We start from the raw sequence: 12,422 nt of genomic DNA on the forward strand, positions 1-12,422 counted from the left end.
CCAACTAGCGTTTCGGAAGTGTTAATGCAGACCGGCAGAGACAGCGCGCAGAAGTATAAATGCACAGCCACGCGCGTTGCCTGCGCCGTGGGTTACGCCGGTCACTTGACGCAGAAGTATAAATCAGGCTTTACTCTGATAGCTGCTTTACACACAGACCACACCACACTTTATATCATGTGCAAAGCAGGCTGAGGCTGAATGGGCTCTTTGTGTTTTTGCAGTACTGCCAGAGCAGATGCGATTGAACGGAGTAATGGATGGGCAGCCCATAGTGAAAAGACGGAGAGGACGGAGGAAGAATGTGGAAGGGATGGACCTGCTGTTCATGAACAGAAACAGGCCACCTGTGATGCCAGAGCAGGTTTGACTCACTTTTATAATGTTGTATGAAGAACAAGCCATAACATGTCTGGAATATGGAGGGATTATTTTTTTGAGAAAGTGTTTTTATTAAAAAAAAAAATAATAACTGAGGAATATGTGTATTTAAGGAAGTTAGCATAAAAAAAGATCAATATCAACTGTTTTGAACAGATACTCTCATATTATCTCACACGTACACCATTAAAAAAGTAAAGCATTGCAGTGGAAATCATTGCATTTGTTATATGCTTTACCTTCTTTAATGGAGTAAAGCTAAGGCTCCATCTTCTCTGATTTCATTGGCCTTTTCTCAGTCATTTTGACATTGTTAAACACTGTCAGACCACTGAGCCAGACCATTAATTAATTAATTAATTAATTTCTATTTAAACAACAAAAGGAGCAGCATCAATATTGAATATTGGGTATGGAAGATTTGTGAAGAATCTGTTGCTAATAAAAGTTGTCTTAAATCAGTATGAATGAAGTGAATGCATCTACATTTGCAGACTCCTGCTGGCTGGAGTGGTGGTGTCGCAGGTATGTCTGGTCCATCTGGGCTGAGCACACCTCAGGGGCCTAGTACCTTTGATACAGAGAGCCGTGTTCCTGTCATCAGCCTCAAAGATGGGACACGACTAGCTGGAGAGGATGCTCCAAAGCGGAAAGAACTTGACCAGTGGCTAAAGGAACACCCGGGCTTCGTGGCAGATGTAGGAGCCTTTATTCCTGTAAATACCTGATCCTATATTACGCACTTGATTTTTATTTTGTTATTTAAGTTACTGTTTCTCTAAATGTACAATTTACAGTATTTTACAGTAATTTACAGATAATGTATGTGAATGAATACTATAATTCTGTAAACTACTGATGACATTTTTTCAGAATATAAATTAAAAAGCCATTTAGAGCATGAAACAAGAAAGGGTGCCATGTTTTTTGCTCAAGTCATTATTTTTAGACATTACAATACCAATGCCTTTAACTTTAATCAATATCTAAATCAATATTTAGTGGCGAAAAATATATACTATACAAATATATATATATATATATAGTTTCAAGCAAGTCTGTGTGAATATACCTTTTATGTGAGTGTCTTTTCATAACATGTTTTACAGACTGCAAACAAGCTGCAATTTCAAGATGGCAGACCAAAACAGAAGAGACATCGCTGTAGAAACCCTAATAAAATCGACATCAACAGCCTGACAGGAGAAGAGAGAGTGCAGATCATCAACAGGCGAAATGCTCGCAAGGTGATTGTTGTAGATGTTGTGAACACACTTTATTGCTGTACTGGGGGTTGTTTGTAATGCTAGTTTTCCCTCCTTCTAGATTGGTGGTGCTTTTGCACCTCCTCTAAAAGATTTAAGCCGGTTCCTGCAAGAGAACCCAGAGTATGGGGTTCCACCCGAGTGGGCCGATGTTGTCAAACAGTCTGTGAGTAAAAATAAAGACGTTTTCCATTTCACATCCAGTTCATTAATAAAAAATTGTGTGTGCAGTATACTGATATTATACTGTATTTAAAAAATGACATGTTAGCCCAGTGGCTAGCACTGTTGTCTCGCATAAAGAAAAAAAAAACATTTCAAGCTCCCTCTTGGATGGTGGCCTTTCATTAAGTTTACATTTCCTCCTGTGTCTCTGTGGGTTTACTTCAGGTACTGCGGTTCCTTTTCTTCCACATTAATAAAGGGACTAAGTCAAAAAGAAAATGAATGTATGAATGTTTTATAAGGCATGACTAGAATAGTATATATTGCATTCATAAAGTATGTGAATAATTACTGATAAAACAAGAAATACATATTTAACTCTTGAGCCAGTGTTGAAAATGTTCATTTAACTCTGACCAGTGTGGATTTTATATACCCCAGTAAAGTGTTAAAATTAATGAATATATTAACCATAAATATAGCTGTAGTTGCTGGAATGGCATTGAGCAGATAATAAATAATAAACAGCCCCAATCAAGTAATTTTCAAACCAAGAAATGCTGTAATAATGTATGTAATGAATTTTCTTGGTCAACAAGTTTTTCACCCTCACTTAAAATTACAATGCAGATGAGCAAATAATCTATTTAATTGGCTGAATTTCACCTGCAAAAGGCAAAGGTAAATGTAACGACATATCTAGTAAATATTGGCATTAATCATGTGAAAAAATTCTGATATGTTGGCAGCCCAAATCACAATGTCACTATAAAATGACTGCACTGAATATATTTGTTCCTAATTTGGTTTAGTTGGTCAACTTAGATAAAAAAAAAAAAAAAATCATTTTCACAATAGACATTTCACATCACCTAATCTTTCAAAGATTCTAAAATGGGATTAATTTTAATATTCATTATTTATTAGCCCCTGCTTTTCATGAACCAACTCTGCTCTGGTCACATGGGGCAGTTAATTGTGATTAGTCTATAGTTTATTTTGCAGGATGAATGATGAATCTCAGCTATGGGGGCTTTTTAAATTCTCAACAATTGCACAAAAACTAGTACAGTAGCAATGGTGTCAATTTGTATCATATCTAATCAAACCATAACTCTGATGATGAAACATTGAAGGTTTGATCAACTCAAACCTCTATGGCAACCAAAACTTGACATGTTTCTCAGTGGTAAGTTAAGAATAAACAGTTTGTTAAGCTAATGAATGTACTGTAATGGTCAATAAGACATTAAGATTAGACACCTAATAGATTTTGTTTTTGTAAGAAAAGATCAACACAATGCCAAAACTGACCATGAGTTAGCACATTTTATGCATGCAATTTTTCTGTTCTATAACAACTGCATTTGTGTTTACAGGGATACCTTCCTGAAAGCATGTTTGATCGCATCCTGACTGGACCCATCGTTCCTGAAGAGGTGAGCCGACGAGGTCGGCGACCCAAAAACGCAATGCCTAAAGCAGCTATGGTAACCGGTGCCAGTGCCAATGCTGCCCTGGGCCTCAACCCACTCCTAACCAATGGCCTGCTCGCTGGGCTAGACCTTAATAGTCTCCAAGCTCTTCAGCACAACCTCCAGAGCCTCCAGTCTCTCCAACTCACCACTGGCCTCATGGGACTGCCTCATGACCCCTCCAACATGGCCGCCATGTTTCCAATGATGCTGTCAGGAATGACCGGCCTGCCGAACCTCCTCGGGATGAGCAGTCTCATCGGAAATCCCTCACAAGAAGTGGCAGGTGTCGCTCCAGTGGGCGACGAAGAAGAGAAAAAGAAGAGTGCTGGAGACATTCCCAAATCATCAGCTCTGAATTTGAGTTTAGATGGCAAAGCCGAAAGGACAGAGGCTCAAAGCTCCAAGGCCACCACCTCAAATCAAACAAGTGCTTCTGCTTCAGGCCACCCACTGGCCCTCAACCCCCTTCTCCTCTCTAGTATGCTCTACCCAGGGATGCTTCTTACTCCAGGCCTTAACCTGCCTGTGGCCAATCAGCCGCAAGCTGCAAACACTCAGCCAACCCCAGCGCTGCAACCTGCTGCCTCTGAAGCCATGGCCCCACAGCCTGGCCAATCAGAGGACAAAGACAGCGATGAGGGGGAGGAGCCCGACGAAAAGAAGGATACTAGCGGTCCAGAGGGCTCGGCCAAGGCGGACTCGTCCTCCTCCGAGTCCGACAGCTCCTCCTCGTCATCCGAGGATTCCGATTCCAGCGACGAAGACTGAGTCTTTATACGTGTACAAATAAATATTATATATTTATATACATCTCTTAGAAATGTATACATATACACACATATAGGAATTATCCTGCATTTACTACATCATGTTTTTTTGTTTTGTTTTTCTTTTTTGTTTCCATGTAAATATAATAACTAAAGTGTTGTGTAACGAAGAGGGAAAAAAATGGAAAACCGAGATCCTAGAGAAACTGAAATAAGATTTCAGTGCTTGTTTAGGTACAATGTTGTTTCAAAGAGACGTTTTGCATGTCGAGAAACAAAACAAAAACAAAAAAACTCAAAAAAACAAAAAAAAAAACTTGTGAAATTGTATTACACCACGATGTAAAATTGCAACAGACAAGAAGCAAAAACTAAAAGGCATTATTGTTCTAGCTATGTCGGGATTTAAGTTTATTAAAGAAATGAGGACGCTGTTGCTCATTGCAGAGCTGTATAATTAATATATTTTCTTTTGGGAGAAAGAACACATCGACTGTTTGGGTTTCATTTGTAAATACTTGAGCAGGATCCTGAACACATAGACTTCACAGAGCATACCTACAGATCCACAGCAATAACACACAGGCAGCTTATGAATGTCACTGAAGCTGTAGAGACCCTGCGTTTGTTTCTTCATTTTCATCGCACACTTTCCTGTTCATTCGCTCCTCATGTGATTTGTGCATCCGTTTAGAGTTCCAGACGCTCTGCCTCCTTCGTTTTCTTCTCTTCATACAGCTATTTTACCCAAAGATTTAAGTTTTGTACATCACACACACACACACACACACACAAGTACAGGCGATCAATCTTCCCAACGGTGACGTCTATATTAAGACATTCTTTCAGAAACACATTCCTCACAATGCCTGAAATCAGTGTGTGTGCGTGTGTATGTTTCCAACAAACATAACCCTTCCTTCACATCCATATATTCATGTTTCTTTTAGCGTTCGGACAGCACTGTGTGTGTGTTTGCGTGTATGCATGTATGTGTGGCGTTTCTATGCTTACAAACACTGTTGCCTCAATTTGCAAACAAATCTATGTGTCCAAGGTCCTGTTGGCCTCCCGCGCAAAACCCGTCGTAACAAACAGCAGTGTGCATATCCTCTATTTTCCACAGACTGCGACAGTATTGACACACGAGTTCGTCACATGCTAATTCACCCACGTTTGTGATCCACATGAGAGTATTGAGAGGAATTCAAGTATTTGCAGTAGTATTTCAGTTACTTTCTCGAGACACGTGTTACAAAGGGCAAGATCACATGTTCCTTCGATCATTTTTCAGTTCCACATAGTCGCCTTTGCTGCTGTTAGGTGTAAATGACTGATCTAGAAGTGTCCTTATGCCATTCTTTCAGCGTCTGTCCCTCATAGACCAGTTGATCGCAGAACTGCACCTCGGCCAACACAATGAACCTCACTGGCGTTTTCGAATCAGGACGTGTACTGTATGTTTCTCTGTTACATGTGCTGATGTGCGCTTTGTTTTAGACTGTTAGGCTCGTTTGATTCTCTGCTCCGTCAGGTTTGGCTACTGAAGGTCTCCCATTTGTGATGCAAGTTTCTTCGGGATGCACTGCACAATGCAACTCTTTGCCTGTCTCACTAGTGAACACAGTACTATTAATGGGTCTTTCCAAGCATGTATGACTTCATTCATCATGGTTTTCACTCTGTATCTCTTTCTCTCTCTCTCTCTCTTTCTCAGTGTGATTTTTGCCTCATTAGATGTTCTGAATGCCGTCTCCTCTCCACTGTGGCATCAGATCTTCCTCTTTCCAGTTAGTTCGTGCTGAGCCGCGCACTTTGAAACTGTGTACAGGTATTGCTGCTTTCACTTCTTCCCAAAACCGCACACGAAACCTATATAGTTCCTCTTACGACGACATCCGCAGCGTTAGCATCTCATTTAACTGAATGATGTTCTGAGAAAGATGCAGGTTTGACTTAGAGTTGGATGTTTTTTTTTTTGTCATCATGTGTACATGGATTCAATACTTTGCTTGTATTTCGTATGTTGCATTATGAACCGCTGGACTACTGACCAGAATCAGGGCAAGACTCGCCGTTGTGGCACAAAGACAATGACATCCACCATGCAACCGCAAATGAAATAGAAATACACTACTGCAAATAAACGTTTGTTTTCAATTATGTGGATGATTGAATTGACAGACTGACTCATTTGTTCTCATGGCTTATTTTCTTTTTATTTCCAACGTTTTTAAATGAAAGCCCCTCTTTTGTTCCCTTTTTTTTTGCTGAAATGTGTTTCTGGACAGTTGCAATACATGCAAGTTGTGGCCTGTGTAGTCGATTAATGCTTCTTGTAGTGCAGGATACATGTCTTAAAAAGTTTGTAATTTATTGAATTACTTTCTATGAAGTTCTATAGAAGAAATTGAGGTTTAATTATTTTTATTAAACATATTCTGACTCTACAGAACATTCTTGTCTCATGTGAAATTTGTCAAATGTATTTGTTTTAAGCTGAAGCACCAGTTATTAAAATCTAAAACTGTCTAAAATCAACACATCTAAAAATGTTTTTATTAACCTGTGATGATCATGTGAGGACAGCGACTACTATAATGTGTTACTGACACTGACTGCACAAATTTACAGTGAATACACAACTGATTATACTAAAACAGGAATTTTCCAAACGTTTTCATTTGCGACCTCAAAAGTAACAATTCCAGTGACTTGCGACTAGGCATGGGCCCGTATAAGATTTTGAAGACATCATATCCTTGGATAAAAAATTTCAGTTTTGCAGTATTGTAATTACTGCTCTAAAATATGTATTTTTAAAATGTCTGGGTAAAAAACAACTACTTTTTTCCTTTAAACACAATATGTTTTATTTTGGGGAACATCTAAAATATTTTGTAAAGTTAAACATGTCAGGCTAAATAACTCAAATGAATCACTGACTTCTGCTGTCATTATTAGTTTCATAAACACAGATTTCTTTAAAGTTTAAAATGACATCTTTGGTCTTTTCTGCTGGAGATACTGTTGTCCTAATAAACTAAAACAAAAAAAAAGTAAATAAAAAATCTTACACATAACTTAGGAATGGCATTACAAAAAAAAGGCAACTTTTATCCTCTGAAGTGGTTATAAATACAGTATATAAACCTTGCACACACCAGCGCACATATCAATAGGCCCAAGTCATATAAGTCGTTTAATTTTGGAGATTGCCACTCGGAGACCATTCTCCATGTTTAGTTATGGCCTGAATTTAATTTTAATATGTGTGAGTGCCGGAAAGGTGTCCGAAAGTTTGACCTGATGACATAAAAATCTGTCTGCTGCATCTGACGCTATATTGTTGTGTAACGTAATCACCCCAGGGGTTGCAAAAAAATCCAAAGGCTGATGGCTTTTTATTTGCTTTTTTCTGTAATTTTTTTTTCTGTATGTTAATTCTAGTAGTTTTATAAAATGAATTGGATTTTTGGACATCACCAACGACCCCTGCTCACCGCACCGCAACCCCTCGGGTGGTCCTGACCCCCATATTGGGAACCAATGCACTAAAGCATACTTATCAAGAACAACAGGCCAGAATATGACTGATATAATCTGTATGTTTGAAGTGATGGACTTGCATCTTTGTATAAGGGTTAAGGTTGCAAAATTGTAGGAATTTTCAAGGCTGGAAAATTTCCATGGGAATTAACTGAAATTTATGGGAATAAACTGTGAATTTGGTAAATTGAAGATGAATATATGACTGGGTACTTAATTATAATACTGCATCATTTTGGTTAAAACAGCTTGATTTAATTCACTAACCTGGATATTCCTCAAATTATATGCATACAGCTCTGCATGCACCAACATTTTCTTGAATCCTGCACATAAACTATTTTTTTAAATGTCCATCTGTCCATTTGAATTACATACAATTATTTTTAAACCGAAAACGTACTTGTGCTCTTAAACAAATCAAATACACCGACCAAGCAAACATTTAACTTAAAAAAAAAAAAAAAAACGCGCACACACACACACACACACACACACACACACTTGGAAATGCCATCCCTGCACACCATTTTGTAAAGGGTAAGTATCTGGTTACTTTCAATAAGGCACAAATGCCATGGTACAAAGAAAATGAACTGATTTGAAGGAATGCTACTGTACACACAGATCCTGATTTAACCACTGTTGTTTCTCTCCTTGTGGATGTTTAATCAGGAGAGAAATGTCTACAGCCAGTGTAAATGTACCTCTGTCAGTTCCAACTTCTATCAAAAAACAATCCACCTTTAACCTGTAAGATTGTGGTACATACTCAGATAATCAGTGTGTTGTTCAGAGACCATAGGGGGAAACAAGCTTTTAGTTACTACAGACAAGGGGGCTGTTCCAGAAAGCAGGTTATGTGACACACCCGGGTAAGTTTGAGAGTAAGTAGGTGGATAACCTCAGCTTTGGTTCCAAAATCGGAGGTAACTTCTGGGTATGATAAGTAGCCATAGCAACTTACTCTCTGAAGATAACCTGCTCCGGAGCAGGTTATGTTCAGAGAGTAAGTTACTATGTTCCAGAGTTTGTTTGTTTTAGAGAGTTTACTGAGCATTGCGTGCTCTTTTGATGAGAATATTTATGGACGTAAAAGCACAAAACATTTTTTTTCGTTGTTAAAGGGTTATAAGTGCATAGTTTTTTTCATACCCAAATTTATAATGTATATTTTCAAAATAATCGTTTAAGTATTTAACAAACCTTTTGAAATCAAATATGACAAACCGCGGGTCTGCGCTTATTATAGAAAACATTCAGTGCAGCTCTTTATATATAGGGCCTTTTAGGCAACTGTACAATGTGGCATTATAGCGTGTAGGACCATCTGTACTGTACAGTATGCCTGGCACTGAACTGTTTTTTACACTTTTGTACAGTTCCTTGGACATAAATAACTGCGTATCATTACACAGCAGATTGTGTGATTTTAGTCAAAAACTCAACCACTGATAAGCCTTTATTATAGGACACAGCAGCTCCTCTAACTGGTGGCCCACAGCAGTTAGACAGGCCTCTTTCTATTAGCTGCATGACAGAAAGAATATTCTAGAGTGTTAAATATAGAGCTCCAGTAATTAAATATTACCTTTTAGGAGAATGTTTCTGTGTTTAATGGATTCGGACAGAGTTCTAGCTTCAGAAATTTTACAATTTCTATAAGCCTTATTAGTCAATACACATATTGTGGCCTTAAGAAATGAATGGCAATAAAAATAAATGCATGAATGGTTACACAACATACTCAAAAAGGATGTTAAAGAGAAGTTTAATTTTTCATTACAATAAAACGGAGGGTAGAATGTGTAATTTAATGAACTAACAAACTTTCTTATTATTTATTTTTTTGTTTTCTTATCTATTTATTATCCTTTATTTCTTTCCTTTGTTGAAGCAGATGTGTAATCTCTGTGATTAAAACTTCCAGCTTCGCTGGAGAAAAAAAAGTGCGTTGCCCTTTTTTTTTCTCACCGTGACTTTCTATGGTGACTCGTAAATTCAGCGATCTACTGAAAATGCCTTCAGGAATGTGCCGTGCATGCGCATTAACTTGGGGTTGATTTAATTAACTCTTATCACCTGTTTTGGAACCCATAGTAAGGGTAAATTATCATTATTATAGCCCCCCTTTGATTTTTTTTCTTTTTTAAATATTTGCCAAATGATGTTTAACAGAGCACGGAAATTTTCACAGTATGTCTGATGATATTTTTTCTTTTAGAGAAAGTCTTATTTATTTTATTTTGGCTAGCATAAAAGCCGTTTTTATTTTTTTAAAAACATTTTAAGGTCAAAATTATTAGCCCCTTTAAGCTATTTTTTTCGGTAGTCTACAGAACAAACCATGAACTAACCTGCCTAGTTAACCTAATTAACCTAGTTAAGCCTTTAAATGTCACTTTAAGCTGTACAGAAGTGTCTTGAAAAATATACAAAAATATATTCTTTACTGTCATCATGGCAAAGATAAAATAAATCAGGTTTTAGAAATGAATTATTAAAACTATTATGTTTAGAAATGTGTTGAAAAAAATAAACAGGGGGGCTAATAGTTCTGACTTCTATTGTATATCATTTTTTTTTAATTTTCACAGTACTTTACAAAATAAATCGTAAAATAGTGACTAACAAAGAAATTTACGATATCTAAAATGATTAAAATATCTTTGATTTTAACACAATAATTTTTATAAGGAAAAAACACTATTAAGCTAACTCTTATTGTCTCTTCTTCACGTAAGTCTCTTCTGCTCACCAAACCTGCATTTCCTCCAAAGAACACCAAAAACAGTCCTATTATTATTATTATTATTATTATTATTATTATTATTATTATTATCATCAATTTTTTTAACACTTGAGTACTTTTTTATTTGATGTTAAACATATTCAAATAGCAGTATTTATCTGAGATCAAAAGCTTTTGTAACATCATATTACAATGTTGAATAACTTAAAGTGAATTTTTTTGTCAAAGAACATTGTGAAATTAAAAGTTTTAATTAACAAGTACACTTTAAATTGAACAAAAGTGAGGATAAAGTCATTTATAATGTCTTACATTTTTAATTCCGACAAATCCAGTTCTTCTAAATATTCTAGTCATCAAAGAAGGCTGAATAAACTCCTCCCTGTAAGTCTGTCCGCTTTGCCCAGCAGGATGTAGATGGACTGAAATCCCACCTGAAAGAAGCAGAGGAACAGGATGCTAAAATACGTAGAAATGGAAATGAATATGGTATCAGCAAGCTATCAGAAAATGAACAGCTGTGATCATTGTAATGTATTTTGTCTCTGCTGTGTAGTCTGTTGTCCAGCGGAGGGTTCCAGAAACTGAGGGATGGCTTTCGAAGGTCGTTTCAGGATGGCCAGCCATTCTGGATCAAGCTCAAGCTTCACGTAGGAGCTTCCTCCACAATCTGCAATCTGCAATGACAAAACAACTGAATGTACTTCTGGATCTCACTTCATACTGAAACATGCTGGATGACAGAAACAGCAGAATCAATATCTGAAGGAAGAAACTCGTCATGTGAGAGAAACTTGCTGATCTTCAGGGCAGCATTATTCATTATTCTTAGACAAACAGCTTGTTGACACCACAGCCTGCCTGAATATTGTTGCTGACCATGACCATCCTTTTATGACCACAGTGTACCCATCTTCTGATGGCAACTTTCAGCAGGATAACATGCCATGTCATGAAGTGCGAATCATCTCAGACTGGAAACATGTCAGACATGACAATGAGTTCACTGTACTCAAATGGCCTCCAGAGTTACCAGATCTCAATGCAATAGAGCACCTTTGAGATGTGGTGGAACGGAAGATTTGTATCATGGATGTGCAGCTGACAAATCTGCAGCAACTGCTTTCGTGATGCTATCATGTCAATATGGACCAAAATGTCTGATTAAAGTGCCAATTAAAGGCTTTACTGGGTTAATTAGGTTAACTGGGCAAGTTAGGGTAATTAGGCAAGTCATTGTATAACAGTGGTTTGGTCTGTAGACAATCGAAAACAATATTGCTTAAGAAAACTAGTAATATTGATCCAAAGTGTGTTTTTTTACCCAGAAAAATAGGAAATACTGTGATAAATTCTTCTTAATAAACATCATTTGAATAAGAAAAGAAATGTACAGGAGGGCTAATAATTTTGACTTCATATTACAATGATTGTCACTACATGAGCCATGTAGTGTGTGAAACAGGCTCAATCCAAGGTAACTAAAAGTTTTCGTTTGTCAACAGCTCAGAGTGACAGTGAAGGAGGACCCACCTGGTGCTGCATCAGTGTTGAGTCGAGTGCAGGTGAGCAGAGATCCAGTATCTGGACTGCAAGTGCTCTAGAAGCTCAGCAGCAGCAGCAGGGCTTCCCAAAGTACTGCTCTTCACTTCCTGTCTGAGGAGCTTCTTCCTGCGCACAAGAGCATTCATGTTACTGTACTGATAAATGCCTCAAGAATAATCATGCAGCAGGAAGATGACTTTGGGCATCTACACCTGGAGAAATTCAGTGAGAATGTTTTTATTTCATTAGAGAGGAGTCTGATGTGTATTAAATCTATTCCAATCCATTTCCAGTTCTAGTTGTTTTTAACACAACAGTAAATCTGACTGCTTGACACTGAAAACTGCATTTATAAAATGTGTTGCAATAATTATAAAACACCAAATGTCATTTACTATAAACAAACTAGGTCAAATTTAATGTCCCCCTCCTGTGCACAACAATGGAACTGTCCAACTGTTGCTTTACACTTTACTTTTACTTCACTTTATTTAATCAAATGTGTAGAGTCTTCACTGCT

At 37.4% G+C, this 12,422-nt stretch overlaps 1 protein-coding gene across 27 annotated transcripts in view; it reads left to right on the forward strand.

Moving 5' to 3' along the window:
- The window catches only part of chd9 (chromodomain helicase DNA binding protein 9), a 117,041-nt gene extending 110,530 nt beyond the window's left edge, over positions 1–6,511 (forward strand). For 17 of the 27 annotated variants that reach the window (XM_005169013.6, XM_073908761.1, XM_073908763.1 and 14 more), the window contains 5 exons: positions 225–364; positions 876–1,097; positions 1,491–1,628; positions 1,708–1,812; positions 3,191–6,511. In XM_005169013.6, coding sequence (XP_005169070.3) covers positions 225–364; positions 876–1,097; positions 1,491–1,628; positions 1,708–1,812; positions 3,191–4,057 — 1,472 coding nt within the window. In that variant the 3' untranslated portion in view covers positions 4,058–6,511. The remainder of the gene's footprint in view (positions 1–224; positions 365–875; positions 1,098–1,490; positions 1,629–1,707; positions 1,813–3,190) is intronic. The other 10 variants (XM_005169015.6, XM_073908765.1, XM_073908759.1 and 7 more) reach the window with 1 other exon arrangement.
- Positions 6,512–12,422: the final 5,911 nt, after the last annotated feature.

This window comes from Danio rerio, chromosome 7 (genome assembly GCF_049306965.1).
Source record: "Danio rerio strain Tuebingen ecotype United States chromosome 7, GRCz12tu, whole genome shotgun sequence".
Lineage (NCBI taxonomy): Eukaryota > Metazoa > Chordata > Actinopteri > Cypriniformes > Danionidae > Danio > Danio rerio.